The following is a 17,362-nucleotide window of genomic DNA, read 5'->3' as shown; positions in this document are numbered from 1 at the left end:
TCTGTTCTCTAGTCACCGAGTCTCTCTTCCTTATACCTCTGAATTCGCCGGATACTTCATCCTCCAAGAATCTGTCATCTCCATAGAGGTAAAATTGAATCTGATCTTCACCAAATCCTTTATCACCTTTTCGTCTTCTTCTTCTTCTTGTAAATCAAATCAATCAATCCTATTTTCGCAAAATCAAGTTTTGTTTGATTGTTTTTTTTTTTAGGGGGAGCAATGAGTAAACGAAGACGCCCAGAGCCGAAATTAACGGGACGTGATCCGAACGAAGCACACGAGAAGAAGCTTCTCGATTTTATTAGAAGCAAGCAAGGAACAGGAGCAACTATGTACGAGATTAAAGCCGATAAAACCATCCCACCGACTCTGTTTACTCGACTGGTCAATTCTCTCAAGAAGAAGAGTCTCATCAAAGACGTACCAACCATTAACAACAGAGGTCATAAACATTTTCTAGCTGTTGAGTTTGAGCCTGATAAAGAACTCACTGGTGGGGAATGGTACACTGATGGTACCCTTGACGTGTCCAAGATCGAAGATTTGAAAGCCAAGTGTGTTGATTTTGGAGAGGCATAGGCATAGGGTTGTTACTTTGGATGTTATGTGTGCTTATTTTGTTAAAGAGGAGAAGTTGAGTGAGGAGCAGACTAAGGAGATACTCAAGAATTTGGTTTTGGATAATCTGATCATTGAGGTGAAGAGCACTGGATTGAACGAGTTTGCTTCTACCAGGATTGGAGAAGTTTGCTACAGGTTGACTGGGAAAAAATCTGGTAATGGTGAGGCTAGAGCTGGAGCTTTTGCTTCGATTCCTTGTGGTGCTTGTCCTCATATTGGGCTTTGTTCACCTGGTGGTGCTATCTCCCCTACTACATGTGTTTATTTTCAGAAATGGCTAGACTTTTAGCTCTCTCTCTTTTTTCTTGGGGATTAATAATACTTAATAAAGATGTTACAATTGATGATGTTTTGTTTTTACATAATGGAATGCAATTTGATATATCTCTATAAATTTTAAGAGTTAGAGGTTGTGATTTGAGAGAGTAGAGGTAGGAGATGAAGATGGAAGAAGCTGATCGGTTTCTTTGCGACAAGCTTCCCATAATTGTTGCTCTACTCCTAGTTTCCTTAGCTCTAACAAACCTCGTTCCACTGGAAAAAGAGAACCAAGTTCTTAGTGTTATGTTAGTTAGAATCACAAGTAGGATAAAGGAAACTTTCAATTGGATAAGTTTATTACCGTCGACGACATCCTGAGAAGATGGAAATTTTCCTTCACTACGGCTGATCCAAAACTGCAGGCGTTCATCAGCAATGTCTTCTTCTACACCGTGCAGTTTGGCTCTACCCCAGAAGTACATCAGCCACGCCTGCATATATATAACCAAACCACATTGGTATAAGTTTACTTACCAACCATAATATACCAAAAATTACCATCTCTAGTAACTAAATGTGACAGTATAAACAAACTTACCTGCTTAAAGGCAACATCTTCTTGTTCCGCTTCTTTTATCTCTGCATTTGAGAAATATGTGATAGCATAGTAAGACTTTCATCAAGTTTAATATGTGAATGTACATGGAGACTCTTCTCTTACCGTATGTCTCCACAAATCTGAGTTCTCCATGCCCTTTGGAATCTGTAAGATGGGAGAAAACAGACCTAAAATCTCTCTGACTAGTAATAACAATTGTCATTGTGTACAAATTGATGATATATAGCATACATACCTTGACGAACCAAACTCGGTGTTCTCTTCTGTGCGAATGCAAGCATAACGGCATCCTCAACCTAAATTTAAAAATGCACTTGTAGAAGATCTCAAGGGGAACCTCATCATTGTAAATAAAGTAAGGTGGATGACATCAGTTAATGGTACCTTTAAGGACGCTAGCTCTCTCAAACCCATCTCAACTGAAAGCATGCTTTCGATATTTCCTTCACCAGTTATATCCTTTGAAAATCTAGCAGTTTTGCTGTGATCACTCCCACCTGATCAATTCCAAAAGGGTGGTGGTAAATAAAGATGATGCAGAGAAAAATATCAGGGCAACCTTGTCCATTTTATAAATATAGCAAGTATTTTAGACTAGCCTTCATCCTGAGATAACTCCTTGGCCTTTTGTGCTGCAGATATGACCAGCTCAAGTGGAAGAGGGGCCAAAGCAGACCACTTTTCATGCCTCGATGATGCTATGTCCGAACAAATGCCTATATACGGAAGCCACAGGAAAAGCAAATATAAGCCTTTGGCCCATATTAGAGAATACTGAGAATGTGTATCATGAGAAAACATTCTAAAGTTCAGAAACTTAACACCGATTCGAGAAGCAAAATTTATGGTGGTACAAAATGGATGCATCACTTACCATTCTGCACTGCCAAACCCCAATACCGGGCAAGCCAGCATCTCTTCAAGGCTACTTCCTCCTAGATGATCATTTTTTTCCATACAATCAGAAATCTTTAAACATGAGGGTTAACGAGACTGGGGACTTCTCAACATACCATTTCGTCCTGTGTTAAAATCATCCTTTGAGTCATCGTACGAACAGCCTTTGCTTCTGACTCTGCTTCTTGAAGCCGTTCTGCTGCTGTTGCGGCCTCATCCTTCAGACTCTGAACATAGAGACATGATTTCATCATGCTTATTAGAATATAACACATATTATGAAACCAATGCAAACAGTATAACTTACCTGAAGTTCTGAGCGTAGGGAAACAACTTTATCCTGTTTCCCATCTTTTTTCTCGTTAGCAGCCTTAAGAGCAACCTGTTAACAGGTACCATTATGCCAGCAAATCAGTCTAAATATCCATAAATTATTCTTTGAGCAAAAGTTAGAGATCGACCAAAGAAACGATAAAAGATATTTTATTCCTCTACACACTAACCTCTCGTTGGCGCAATGCCGCTTCCTTCCTGAAGGAAATCACAATTCATCATGAGCTGTATAACTACTGCCATTATGACAGTGCCATATATCCTAAATAAAAGAAAGAAAAAGAGGTCACAGGATCTCACCTACTTAACAATTTGGCCTCCAGAGACACTCCTTCTCCAAGAGAAGCAACCTTTTAGGACAAGGAAAAAAAACAAATGAATCTGTCACTAGTTGCCAGTATCAACATGTCATTCCAAGTTATATGTATGCAAATTCAATTGGATCTACTTTTCCTAGACATAAGAGTATTTGTTCCATCGCATTTGCGTGTATGTATGGCCTCAAAGCTGTCTGCATCTTCACTTGATTTGTCCCTATTATGATACTGATATCATAGTATAACTTCATCGGATTTGCATTTATGCTTCGTCAATCAAACACCCTAAATATTTCCTCCGGGTTACAGTTGCATAATGGTATGTAACTAAATTCTGTCTTTCACTAGACATACCTTTTTTTTTTTTTTTTTGGCAACCTCACTAGACATACCTTAAGATGCACAATATAGATACAAGACAAGAGGCTTTTTTCAACAAGATAATGAAAGATACACTACTATTGTCAATAAAGAGACCATAGTTCTATCCCAAAAACCGAAAGTACAAATTCAGTGAAGATGCACTAGTAATGAAAAGTGGATCGAAACCTGTTTCTCAAGCTCCCGAGCCCTTGCTTCTGCTGCCTCGCGTTTTTCTTCTGCATGGTAAAGCTGTAATCCAGAACAACTGTTATGAAAAAACAGAGGAGGACAGATTATATATGTAAAAAAAAAATTTAGTGACAAGACAAGACGTTGAACCTTCTCCAATACAATCTCATTCTCCTCTTGTAGCAGATCCACCTGAAAAATTAACATAAAGTCAACCTCTCAACTCAAAATCTTCTTTAAAATATAACATTAATCTGCAAAATCCACAAGGTTTAAAAAATAAATGTCCACAATACTTCATCTCGAAGAGCTGAAGCTTCTCGCTGATACCCCTTATCTCTCGAGTTTACCAAGCGTGGTACATCACTAAAGTATCTGAAAACATCAAATATGTGTAAGTAAGAGTAATCACTCAGACAAAACCAAAACTCAAGCAAGGAAGCAACATGTTCCCTAGACAAACAATAAGAAGGAATATGTTTTTTTTTTATTCACCTTTGATCTCTACCCTTAAATGAATGATCAATTGGAGGAATAATCACCGGAGGTTTCAAAGACGCCTTATTCGGCATCCAAACCGGAGACGCGTTCGGAGGTAACGATCTACCAAACGTTGATGGCCTTCCAGTAGATGAAGAACGCACTGAAGTCACTTGCTCTGTAATGATGTTTCTACCTATCTAATCAAATCATAATACCAAACAAAAATTACCAATAAGCACCAAAACTAACTCATCTCAATCAATCCGAATCTGTTTCTTAGAATCTTAATTATACCGCAGGTGACTGAGATCGATTACGTCGAGCGAAGGAACCGTTGATAGCTCCTCCAGAAGAAGGTTGTGCGAATTTGAAATCATGATCGTCGTCGTCATCATCATCATCATCATCGTCATCATCTTCCTCGTTGTCCTTGTTATGTAAGGCCATAACCTTTGCTAACTGTTGAGCAGCGGCCTTAGTAGCTACGTTCTGAGTCCGTTTGACGGTAGATAAGCCACCGAGCTGATTTCGATGAGCGGGAGACATCGATGACGATCTCGATTCCGTAACGTTAGATGATCTGGTCCATTGATGACGAGCGTACACTGGACTCCTCGCCCTCGTCGTGAGATCCATCTCTCAGCTCTCTCTCTCTCTCTCTGAAAAAAAATGTGGGAGGGATTTTGGTAAGCAGTTTAAACAAATAAAAATGGGAAAATGGGAAAGAGTAAAGAAACGACGCCGTTTACTGCGGAGAAGAACACATGCCTTTAAGATTAGATTTGCCGGAGGAAAATATGGAACCTTCTTTAATTATTTTTTAGTCAACTACAGATTTGATTTTAATTATTTTATTGATACTTACATATATGACTTATGAAGTGCTTTACTGGTACTAGATTATGATTCAAAGGCAAGTCAAATAAGCAATCGTTGACAAATAAAAGGACTCAAAGCTTTACCTCAAAAGATGAAGTTGTTTTTTTTTTGTTTACAATTCTTGAGATGGAATTAAAGGGAAAACAGTATCGAACACTACCCTAGCAAAGACATGTCTAATTTCAGGAAAATCCCCTGAGAGTAACGAACCATACTCGATCTTGCTTCCTTGTTTCGCCTCAAATCCCATTTGTTGTCTCTCTTCTTTTCTCACACACTCGAAGATTCTGCCTGCTCTCAGGTACAATTGCAACGGTATAAACACCTACCAACAAGTAACCAAAACATATTAGGACATCGGTTTCACACTTTGTATTGTAAACATTTGTTGAAGAGATTTTTATTACCATATCTGAATACGGTGCTTGAGGGTAAGCTGCCATAGCTTTCGATATAAAATATCCATCAGTCATCTGGTTTAAGGCATCTCTGATAAATGCATCAAGATCCATGACTTCGTCCAACATGGCTTCGAAGTTAAGATTCTCCTCGCGCTCTACTAGCTCGATGAAGCTTTTATCGTGTGGCCTAGTGATCTTCTTTGTGATTTCCACTGCTTCTAGAATATCTCTACAGTTGTTAACAGCAAGGCTAAACGCAGCTACAACTAAAGGACTTCGAGGTTGATCTGCTAGTGCTTTATGAAACGCCAATATTGCTATCCTATAAAATTTTCTAGATATGATATCATACCACACTAAGAAGGAGGAGAAATGCGCAACTCCATAAGATAAGACATGAATTCAGATGAGGATCTTTCTTACCATAAGCTGCTGTGACAAGGTCTATCAGGCGCTAACAGTTTATCCAAATTAGCAAAGAGAGACTGCATCAAAGAATTCAGTTTCAGTTTCTTGACTCGATTTTGTAAACGACAATCACATCTAGAACTATATAAGAGACGCCTTCTTTCTGACCAGAAGCATGTTAGTCCTTTTGTCACGTCTCCTGAAACCACTACGTACAAGATACGCTGCCTGTGAAATCAAAGGTAATAGACGAACATTAGTAATTAAGGCAAAACAAAGAGACAGAAACAAACCATGCTTCCATTTACCTGAATTGGTAGAAGAATCTCTAGGATCCCAAATTTCCACAACAATCTTAAAGAAGCTTCTGCTGATCCATAAGCTAACATGTAATTCATTTCCATCAAGATCCTTCCCTGACAGAATCATCCATGAACACGATATAGGCTAGCACAATATGCAAAGATTGTATATTTCTAATTTAGAAGATAGATGGTGTAGTGTGAGCCTACCTTGTCAAGTCTTTGTACTAGCAACGAAAGGTTCTTAATATAATGAGATGTTTCCTTGGACATTCTGAAACCTAAACGTGCAGCAATTCTAATGGCACGAAGAATCCGAGCTGGAAATGTCATAAATGATGAGCTTAATAAGTTTTCACTCTATAGAGACTAAATAAATAGGTTACAGGGAAAATTATATCTTCTTTTGACAAACTTACCACAGTCCTGTTGAAACGATGTGCCAGCGTGAATCACTGTTCGAACCTGTGATTGGAGAACCACACTGAGAATAAATGTAAAATCACCAAAAATGGTCTGAAATTGTTATCTGAAAGCAAATTAAAGTAGAATACATTCACAAACTTTAGCTTTTTTAATATCTTCTATTCCTCCAAGATAGTCATATACCACTTTGGCATATGGATCAAACATCAACCTGAGGTAGGAAAAACAATGTAAACACACAAAGATACATGAGGAAGGAGAATCTTGAAAATACTAATGAAACAACAAAACCAGTGAAGTATTAACAGTGATTACCCATTAATTGTGAAATCACGTTGCAAACAGTTATTCAAACGGATACAGTCCTCGTCACCATCTGAGCCACTCGATTCTTTGAGTTCTGTTCTCATGTTTCCCCGGGAATTCTGTGCAGAGGTACTAAAACTCGAAACCTACTTACATAAAAAGAAAGTCTAATGAAAAAATAACAAAAGCAATGTGAATTCAAACACAAAAGCTTGTTCCAACGTGTGTTTGAAAGAAATAAATAGACTAGTCTAAAAACAAACCTCTACTAAATCATCTCCAACGTGTACATGACATATAGGAAACCTTCTTCCAACAATTTCACATCTTGGGAAAGTCCGAACAACCTAAGCATCATCGAAGCCCAAAAAAAAACTCAAAATCAGATTGGGATAATGTAAACTGTGATAAAAAAAAAAAAAAAACAGGACCAACCTCTTTAAGTTCTGCAGAGGTGAGTATATCAAAGTCTTTCGGTGTCCTCTTTAGAATAAGATCCCGTACACAGCCTCCCACAAGGTAAACATCATGTCCTAGAGATTACATAAGCAATAATATGAGACATAGTTGAATAAAGTTTTGAATACTTAGGAGAAATCTAAGGGACTTTAAAACTATCAATCATCAACCTTTGCTCTTAAGGCCATTAAGCACTTTTCTAGTGGGTATTGCAATCATTGAACTGCTTATCCCAAGGTCTTTTGAATTCAGTTGCTTCCACTCACAACCCCCTTTCATTTGCCAAATCAATCAAATCAAACAAAAATATAAGAACTAATTAGTATCTACCCAAAAATGTTTGACATATCAACAAGATTGTAGAATACATTATGACTAACAACAATGAATTCATGACTAAATCATAAACTTAAGCTTACTTGTTCGATCAGCAGCCTTGTCTTGACGATCACCGTTGTCTTTGATGAAACCATCTGAGTCATCAATTGTCTCAATTGCAGCAGCAACAGTGTTGAACCGAATCTAAAAACCGAAACAGCCGAAATAAGATTAAAACATGTAAGCAGAATTATAAGTGTGTTAATGGTTCAAATAAAATTGGAAAAAGAGTTCACACCTTCCATAACCGGTGGTGGTACTGAAGAGTACGAACATGAAAATATGATCTGCAAGTGAAACCCACACTGGAAATCACCATGGGAATTGACAAAGAGTCAACATTTCATTGTTATGGACTTATGGGTTTTCAAGTAAGTTACCACAAAGGAGAAGATAGAGATAGAGAGAGAGACTTATAAAGTGTTCTTCTACTTACTGAGGTTGAAGCCGGTCCGGGAAGGAAAAGGTTTTTTGGCCGATACAACCCGTCACGCGCCGTTCTATTTGAAACTTTTGTCGTTTTAATGTTGCCTCATCGAACATCTTGCCGTTCTATCAAATACAATATTATAAATTATTCGAGTTGTGTATTTATTTGTATATTTAAATAAAATATCTTATTATATAAAATATGGTTTCAAAAGTTACTTACTCACTAGATCGTGACATATGTCAATTTCAAAAATTATTAACTCATCATATCGTGACAAATGTCAATTTTACACAAATTTATTATTTTAAAAGAAAAAAATTTTACTAACTCACCAGATCGTGACATGTGTCAATTTCAAAAATTACTAACTCACCAGATCGTGACAAGTGTCAATTTTACATAAATTTCTAATTGGAAAAGAATAAATCTTTTTTAAAAATCAAGAAATAAAAAAGTTACTAATCATAAAATCTTATTATAAAAAGATCATGACATGTGTCAAGTATACTAATGAGATGTTGACATGTGTCAAAAATTATTATTTTTTCAAAACAGCTAATTAAAATAATAGCATTAAATCTACATAAAATTTATATGTTTATATCTAAAAAAAAATTTGTAAGTAATAAGAATCCAGGTATATAGAGAAATATATGAGAACTTTTGATTGGTAGAAATAAGTTGAGAACTTACGATTCGAGAATATTTGAGACGAGGTCATAGTTCTAAGTAATTTTGGTACAATGCGATACTTCTGAGGAGTAAACAGGTCATCGATCCTTTAACGTGATTATGACATATATCATATTTTTGATTGTTTAGAAAGTTTATATTTTGAATTCTTTAGAATTTTCAAATTTTTAATTTTATTATGTTATATTAACTTTCTTTCAATTTCTCAATAAAAAACTATTATTGGATTGGTCATAAAATCATTGTACTCGAGTAGATAATTTTCACCAGTTGTTCATCCAAAATATCTTTAGAGTAAAAAAATTTATGGTTAAAAAAATTATGTCACAAATTTTTTTTAGTAATTATAAGAACTATAATTATGCCAAAATGAAAGTAAAGCAACATAAAATTTGTTTAATTCGTTTAAAAAACATTTTAGGTGGTGATAAAGAGCATACTTTAACAATAAAATAATTTTGGGTGTAAGAGAATATTTTTAATGGTAAAACATACAGTAAAATTGTACATGGTTATTAATTATATGTTGTTTTGATGAATTTTTTGCATGTAAAATATTTTGTAATAAGTTGTGAAATGTTCTTGAAATTTGATAATAATAATATTTGTAATGATAAGTAAAGTTTTGGTGGGGTATAAATTAGCTTTAGATTATTGTAATAATTGTTATAATATATTTAAAATATAAAAATATAAATAAGTATATGAAGGTAAATACAAATATGATTTTTTTTCTCCAACTAAAATTATTAAAATATTTACTTCAAGAAATATTTTTTGTTTCTATTTTAAAAAAGTTGGTTAGGGTTTAGGATTTATTTTCTTCAATATCTTTTGTTTCTATTTTTTAAAAATTGGTTAGGATTGAAAATTTATTTTCTTCAACAATTTTAAAACCCGCACATCGTGCGGGCCCTTATCTAGTATAATATAAAAACATCTTTTCAAAATTTCTAAATTAGTCTACCATAAAATTATTTGATTTTAAGATTTACTTTTACTTTTAAAAATGAAAATACTTTTTATATCGTTAAGTTGTCTTGATATTAAGTTACTTAAAATGATGATAGAATCAAAGGAAAAATAAATACAACTTATCATTATTGTTGAATATTATGTATGTTTTTCATATATTAGAACATATTGGATTTTTTAAAATTACTCTATCATAAAATAAATTTATTTTAATTTTTACTTTACAAAGTATGAAAATATTTAATATCTGAATATAATATCTTATCCGAACTCACTCGGACAATAGCCAATTTGTTTTACAAATATAGTAAATTCTTTATTTAATGCAGATTTGAGGATTTTGTTTTCTAACAATTGGAAAATTGTCAACCAATCCCTTCTCATTTGTCAAATCCAGACTTTGAGAGTTCTGACTATGATAACCACATTTTACAATGAAAAATGGTTACAAAAATTTTAAATATATATAAATAGAAGAATGCAAATTAGGACTAAAACTGGTGACATATGATTTAAAATTTTAGAAATCCCATTGTACCCTCCATTTTGAAATATTTTCTCAAATTTAAATAGATTTAAGGATTTTTATAATTAATATTTTTCTTTATAGAAAAAAATAATATATAATCAGAGAACAAACTATATAACGAATGAGATATTTTATATTATCCAATCTAATTATTGTATATTTAACTATCAATATTTCTTCTCAGTATACATATTATATGATTATTCTTTAGGATACAACTTTTGTACAATTAGAAAATAGATGATTGTCAATGCGACATATGTATTGTGTATTTATTTTTGTGTATTAATATCAAAAGGCTAATTTATGACTATTTTTTGTATGATTTATAATTTATAAGAAAGAATGTCACTTAGCTAAAGACATCAATTTTCTTTTGAAAAAAGTCAACAATGAAGTTCTTAAGTTTAAAATGAAATAAAATAGGTCTAATAAGAATTTAGATAGTCTTGTCATGTTACATTTTTAATTTGTGAATAATACAGTGAAATGTGGACTTTTAATCCTAAAGTTAGTTTATATCTTCATATTCAAATTTGTTTAACTTACAATATGATTGTCATAAAACATGTTATATAATTGAGACTCCATAAAATCAATATATTCACTTATTTCGCATAGTTGACCGTTGTAATAAGATATTCAAATAACACTCATAAATAAATAAATATATATATATATATATATATATCCAAAATAAGGTACCACTGAAAGTTATAGAAAAAAAAAGTAAGAATTGTATTTTTAGAAAAATAACTCATTTGTAGTCATATTTATGTGAATTTTCCAACATCAGTCATGTTAACCAATTTTTATATATAGAGAAAATCAATGAAAATTATGTGTTTGTGCTTGAGTTTAGCATTTGCAGTTTGCAAAATTAAATTATGGGTCATATATGGTGTTAAATTCTTAAAAAATACTTCCAAATATTTACATTTTCTAAATATCCGTTTATTATTAATTCAGACGTACATTTTGTCAAAGTAACCTTTTTGTAAAATTTATTTACAGAAAGGTTACTTTGACAAAATGTACGTCTGAATTAATAATAAACGGATATTTAGATATCAAAACTCAAGTTAATATTTGTAATATAATCATATTTTAAACTAGTACCAAAAACACACTTTAAATAATTCTAAGAGAAATTAATATATATATATTTTAAATATTTTAGATATTTTTAACTTGTTGAAAAAACTTAAATTCTTGCTGATCATTATATGGAGCGGGTAAGACTTTACACATATATGATTATATAGTTTTTTACGGGTTGGTCTACTAATATAGACAAAATATTTTTGTTTGATATCAAACAAGTTAGCGAGAAGTGTTACACCAATCCTAACTGATACCAAACATACACAAAAAGAAAAATCCATCAAAATTACAAAATCTAAATATTAATCAAAACATAATAAAACAAAAAAATATAACATACATTTTTTCTTAATAAAAAAAATTATCCCACGGAATACCGCAGGTTAAAACATAGTCAAATACATTAAGGGGAGTGTATTCAACTTGACATTTTAAGTGATTTGTGTAAAATTTACAAATTATATGTTATTCAATCATGGATTTTAAAAAGTCTATTAAAATCCACTGTTATTGAACTGATGATTTAAAATCTACTTTAAAATCCATTAAAATCTCTTGTTATTGAACTGGTGATTTAAAAATCTACTTTTCTTTAAAATCTACTATTATTCAAAACAGCTTTGTGGATTAGGATTTTAATAATTTTTAGGATTCTGGAGGATTTGTTTAGTTAAAAATACAGAAACCCAAATCTCATGGTTTTAGGTGGGATTTGAAATTTTTTTACAGAAAATCATGTGAACTTCCCTAAAATCTATCAAAATTCTAAATTTCCTAAATCCCATCAAATTCTCCAAAATCATGGTTTGAATACACCCTCCTTAATCATATGCATGGAGAATTAGTCGACTTTGCATTTTTTTTTCTCCTGTAATTCGATTTAGAGCTTTGTTAGATAGTTTACTGACTTATTGTGATTCAATTAAAATTTTGTAGAGGATAAAATTTTTGGTAAAGAAGTATGTAAAATTTATTAAACTGAGCTGATAGGAAAATACTTTTTAAATTAGGGAAAGTTTTTTTTAACAACATTACCTAATTTATAAGAAAAATGAAATCTGTATAGAAAGTTGGAAACAAATGTATAAAAATGGATAATTATATAAAAAATGAAATCTATACTAATAAAAGTAGGAGCTATAAGCTCCTAAGGCCGTCCACATAGGATTTTAAACAACCAATAGAAATTTGACATATCACTTATTAACATTTTATACAATTTCCAGAATTTTCTATATTAAAAATTATTTTAAACAACCTATCATGATTTGACATGTCATTCATTAACATTTTTTAAATTTACATAATTTTTTAGAAAAAAGGAAAATTTTAAATTTATGGAAATCAAAGAACTAAACACAATATCCCACATCAGCTAGAAATTTTTTAGACAATGGTTCAGAACCAGTATAAATAAGATTAATATGCTTCCAACAACGAATGAGCAGGAAAGCTTGATTTATCAGGCGTCCAAGTTTAAAAGTTTTATTTGGTTTGATCTGGTTTTTTATTTGATCAAATTAAAACTTTAAACAGTTTCAAAAAAATATTATAATATTTAAAAATTTTAAAAGTTTAAATATTATAAATATTGAAACTTTTAAAAGTTCTTAGCTTTTAAAAAGTTTTTAAATATTATAAGTTTTAAATTTTAAAAGTTTAAAATATTATAAATATTGAAAATTTTTAAAAGGTTCAAATTTTATATTTCGAAACCTTTTAAAAGTTTAAAATATTATAAATATTGATGCAAAACATAAATTATCTTATTTATCTACATTTGTGCTTTTTATTTCTTATGAGCTGTAAAACATATTTTTGTGTATGATTTTATAGATGAGTTGATATTCTTTCATTAATTTTTTATTTTTGGGTCTAAGGAAGAAGGATTGACATCGCAAGACCTTAATTTGATGTTTGAGTCAAATTTTGAGATTTAAAGAAGAAAGATGGACGACAAACACACATGTTTTATTAGCTATACATAGGCATGACTAGGGTTTCGGTTGTGACAGTTAAGGTTTATTAACCATAGGTTATGGTTAGAAATTTTTGTAACCTTAACCAGAACCGTTTAACAAACGGTTAAACGGTTACGTTTAAATATGGTTACGGTTCAAGCGGTTACTGTTATATACGGTTACGGTTATTTGATAATATGATAAAATCAACTTATTTCTACCTTCTTCGTTGATATTATTTGATGATATAATATAATTGATATTATTTATTTATAATTAATATGTTTTTATAGTGTACTCATATTTCTATATATCATATGATTCATATTAAATAAATAATTATTAGTATATTTTATTATGTTTTTAAAATATTATAAACCAAGTAAGGATTTTGGTTTGAGAAGTTTCTAAACGCGTGGATCTAAAACCAAATAAGTATATGGATAAAATTGTCAATAATTGGGTGCATGTGTTGACTATACTGGTAATCATGAATTTCACAAATTTTATGAGAAAAGAAATGATTTTGTTCTTGGAGTTTGATGGGTTAACTTGTGTGGTAGTCTAAAAAAGGTTTTTCAGTGGAAGAATATGAAGAAGTTGACGAGGAAGAAGAAGAAAAAAAGTATAACGAAGAACCAAACGGTAAAAGTTACGATAACAATTAACACAAAATTTGACAATGAAAATGACAAGAAAGAATATGAAAAATAAGAAAACATTGAATAAAAAACACGAAAACATAGGTGGTAGCGATCAATTAAATATAAAAACGAGTTAAATTCATGATTATAAAATTGTTTCATTTTTCTGGTGGTCAAAGAAAATGGTTTAGGATATGTGAGGTCATCAGTTTGATTTGTCTCGCCTGAACGTCAAGTTAAATTTATGATTTTTTTTATCGGATTTGATTTTATAACACAACTGATTATTATATTTTTAAAAATTGTGTATCTGAATTTTTTTTTCCTTAGTACTAATTTTAATTTTTTTTATGAGATAATATTTTATTACCGTAATCAATCATATATAATTTTTATCAAAATATATCAAATAAACCCACGCGTAGCGTGGGTTCAAAACCTAGTATGTATAGAAAGTTGGAAACAAATGTAAAAAAAGGATAATTAATAACCCAAACAAACAAGGAAATCTTTTATTACTCCGAAATTTCTTTTGAAGATATTCTATCAACAGTGTTAATTTCGATTATTAATCTAATAAGAAATTAGATTCCCATTTTTTAATTAACTTTGTGCTAAAACACGTGTTAAATCCTTATTTTATTATTTGTCAATAGTACTAATATTAAAATATTTAACATATCAAATTAAGTAGATTTAACTAAAATTAGGAAAAATGTGACTTAATCACATCTTATAAATTATTTTTCATGTATTTAGATCCCTTTATTTTGTTCTAATAATTAAGAATTCAAATAGAATCTCAAAGACTAAACAAAACAAAATACATATAACAAACAAATGGTCTGTGTCACAGTTTAAAAAATTAATATAAACATTTAGCAACACAAGTGGCATGATAATTTAGTTATTCTTTTGTGGCATGATAATTTAGTTATTCTTTTGTTTACAAAACATCCAATATTTAACAAATAAATATAAAATAAATTATAAATATAATAAAATTTATATGACCGTGATGTAATGCTTACCCAAATCCCATAATACTAAACTTATACATATGACAAATGAAATAAAACAAATTTGAAAATTAAAAATAACAATTTTTTCCCCCGCGGGTTAAAATGTTAGTTATTAGGTTATAGAAGGGTTGAAAATATGTTTATGACAAAAGAGTAAAAAACAGAAATTACAAAGAACCCAACAAACACGTGTCCACTATTTGAACGCCACTCTCTCTCTTTTGCTTTCTCCTTCTGATGACAATCCTCTCTCTCTCGAATCCAATTTCTCCAGATAAAAAACCTAAATACCGTACTGCGCATTTTAGCAAGATATGGTTCTTCTAGAGTGAAGAAGAAGAAGAAGAAGAAACTGAGTAAGACGTACAAAACTCTTAACTCTCTCTCTCTCCTTCGATTCCTCTCCGTTTCTCACTGACCATGGCCGAGCTACAGTCAGTAGAAGGTCACCAGATTAACGGCGGATTTATCTCGCCGGCGATAATAACATCCGCCGAAGCACCGGAAACATCCGCCGCCGCCACAGTTTCAGTCGGATCGAAACGATTGAGAAGACCTAGCGTTAGGTTAGGAGACATCGGCGGCGACCAGTACCACCACCAACACGTTGTCGCGGCTTACGATTCGCCGCACGTGCGTCGGCCGAAATGGAGGCCGAGTAGTGGTGGTGGTGGTGGGAACAGGAAGGAGCCGAGTAATCAGAGTGGGAGGACGACGTCTTCGTCTAGGACGAGAGCTATGACGAATTTGAGCTCCGGTTACGAGAACGCCGGAACCCTAGATGAAGATCCGATTGCGATTGGGAGTTGGCGGGTTAAGAAATGGGTCAAATCATCCGGTGGTGGAGAGACCGCGACCATGACGACGACGACGACGAATACCACAGCTTCAGCGAAGCGAGTTCGGTCTAATTGGGCGGGGAGAAACGATGGCGTAGAGCAAGGTGATGAGAAACTGAGTGGAGAAGAAGAGGAAGATGATGAAGAAGAAGAAGAAGAAGAAGAAGAGGAAGATGAATTGGGAGAAGAAGGGTTTAGGGATTTTAGCAGAGAAGATTCGGAGAGTCCGATGAAAGAACGAACGCAGGAGAATAGGAGAAGGTACGATGTTGAGTTGTCAGGAGATTGGCAAAGCGGTGGGAGAGGAAGAGAAGGTGTTAAGATATGGTTACAAGAGTTAGGGTTAGGGAGGTATTGGCCTATGTTTGAGATGCATGAAGTTGATGAACAAGTCTTACCGTTGTTGACTTTGGAGGATCTTAAAGATATGGGGATCAATGCTGTTGGGTCGAGGAGGAAGATGTATTGTGCTATTCAGAAGCTTGGGAGAGAGTTCTCGTGAACTGAAGAAGAGATAAGCCAAGAGTTTTGGGGGGGTTTTTTTTTTTTTGTGTGTGACAGCCATTGGCAATGTAAGCTGCAATGTCTGAAGCTCTTTTCTTCTTTTTCTTTTTTTTTTGTTGATCTTTTGATGTTTTTGTTTGAATGTAACAATTAGAGTTAGTTGTTGTAATAGTAGAGGAAGATGATGATGATGAAGAAGAAGGATGATTAACTCGATTGTGATTGTACCTTCTGGTTTTTATGGTTGGGAACTTATTTGACATAAGAGGATGCAGCAGTTGTTCCGAGTAATAAAAGAACTCTGACATCATTCAACAAGATTACTACTATACAATTAAACTCCCCGTAGAAAAAAAAACATGAAGAAGAATCACATAAATGCAGAGTAGCATCATAGTAGTAAGTCAAGACTTGAGGAAAGGTGGACTGACTCTGGGTTGGGTTTTTGATACGAGAGGAAATGGCTTGAGCCCTGAGATATCAGATAATGTGTGTTAAAGCCGAAGTTAAACTCTTAACACTGCATCTGCTTGCGTCGTCCTGGATGCATCTCTTATTTCGTTGCTTTATTCTTCAATCCAGCTTGATGTCATTTTTAGTCTGTTCTATCTTCTTTGGCTCTGCTGGAAAATATTTAATACCACTTAGGTCCCCTACTTTGCTTATTACCTGTATCCAACACAAATACACACATTAATTCAAACTTTGACTAGCATTGAAACCGAGATTCTAGCAAAACATATAGGCCCTTTCAAAGCTGTTTTGTGCTATGGGACTTGTGTGGAAGAGGGTTAACGCCTAAACTTGGTATGGCTTTTCACTGGAGTTGACAAGTAAAATAAGGCAAGTGAGTAGAATGCAAGATTTTACCTTGAGGGCTCTAATAAGATCTTCTCTTGAATGAGATGCGGATATGCAAATACGTGCCCTAGCCAGCAGTAAAGGTGTAGCTGGGAAACCCACGACGACCACTGCCACCTGTTCAAAGTTTCAAGGTTACATTGCACCCACAA

The 17,362-nt window shown here is 32.8% G+C and overlaps 5 protein-coding genes across 5 annotated transcripts in view; 2 read left to right on the top strand and 3 right to left on the bottom strand.

The window, feature by feature from the left end:
- On the top strand, nucleotides 215–1,040 carry LOC104736384 (DNA-directed RNA polymerase III subunit rpc6-like). The gene is given in 2 exon segments (XM_019235053.1): nucleotides 215–563; nucleotides 565–1,040. Coding segments are annotated over 2 exon segments (690 nt in total). The 5' UTR covers nucleotides 215–222; the 3' UTR covers nucleotides 914–1,040.
- LOC104736385 (coiled-coil domain-containing protein SCD2-like) lies at nucleotides 935–4,749 on the bottom strand. The gene is made up of 17 exons (XM_010456356.2): nucleotides 4,381–4,749; nucleotides 4,099–4,283; nucleotides 3,900–3,978; nucleotides 3,754–3,795; nucleotides 3,601–3,663; nucleotides 3,035–3,084; nucleotides 2,905–2,932; nucleotides 2,709–2,783; nucleotides 2,518–2,628; nucleotides 2,379–2,439; nucleotides 2,104–2,220; nucleotides 1,889–2,001; nucleotides 1,740–1,800; nucleotides 1,607–1,648; nucleotides 1,484–1,524; nucleotides 1,247–1,376; nucleotides 935–1,158 (listed from the first exon to the last, which is right to left on the bottom strand). The coding sequence occupies exons 1-17, from the start codon at nucleotides 4,720–4,722 to the stop codon at nucleotides 1,028–1,030; spliced, it is 1,671 nt and encodes a 556-aa protein (XP_010454658.1). The 5' UTR covers nucleotides 4,723–4,749; the 3' UTR covers nucleotides 935–1,027.
- Nucleotides 5,020–8,066, bottom strand: LOC104736383 (poly(A) polymerase I-like). The gene is made up of 14 exons (XM_010456354.2): nucleotides 7,884–8,066; nucleotides 7,687–7,789; nucleotides 7,438–7,539; nucleotides 7,244–7,341; nucleotides 7,072–7,155; nucleotides 6,818–6,954; nucleotides 6,641–6,713; nucleotides 6,496–6,541; nucleotides 6,287–6,396; nucleotides 6,083–6,190; nucleotides 5,943–6,002; nucleotides 5,790–5,851; nucleotides 5,373–5,688; nucleotides 5,020–5,290 (listed from the first exon to the last, which is right to left on the bottom strand). The coding sequence occupies exons 1-14, from the start codon at nucleotides 7,962–7,964 to the stop codon at nucleotides 5,078–5,080; spliced, it is 1,593 nt and encodes a 530-aa protein (XP_010454656.1). The 5' UTR covers nucleotides 7,965–8,066; the 3' UTR covers nucleotides 5,020–5,077.
- LOC104736381 (protein bicaudal C homolog 1-like) lies at nucleotides 15,197–16,576 on the top strand. The gene has a single exon (XM_010456351.2). The coding sequence runs from the start codon at nucleotides 15,427–15,429 to the stop codon at nucleotides 16,345–16,347; it is 921 nt and encodes a 306-aa protein (XP_010454653.1). The 5' UTR covers nucleotides 15,197–15,426; the 3' UTR covers nucleotides 16,348–16,576.
- Nucleotides 16,554–17,362, bottom strand: part of LOC104736382 (long chain base biosynthesis protein 2a) — a 4,510-nt gene continuing 3,701 nt past the window's right edge. The window contains exon 12 of the mRNA XM_010456352.2: nucleotides 16,554–17,018. Coding sequence (XP_010454654.1) covers nucleotides 16,923–17,018 — 96 coding nt within the window. The 3' untranslated portion in view covers nucleotides 16,554–16,922. The remainder of the gene's footprint in view (nucleotides 17,019–17,362) is intronic.

The sequence above is a fragment of the Camelina sativa genome, chromosome 13, assembly GCF_000633955.1.
Source record: "Camelina sativa cultivar DH55 chromosome 13, Cs, whole genome shotgun sequence".
NCBI classification, from domain to species: Eukaryota; Viridiplantae; Streptophyta; class Magnoliopsida; order Brassicales; family Brassicaceae; genus Camelina; species Camelina sativa.
The sequence above is the reverse complement of the archived record's forward strand: the minus strand, read 5'-3'. Positions and strand labels throughout refer to the sequence as shown.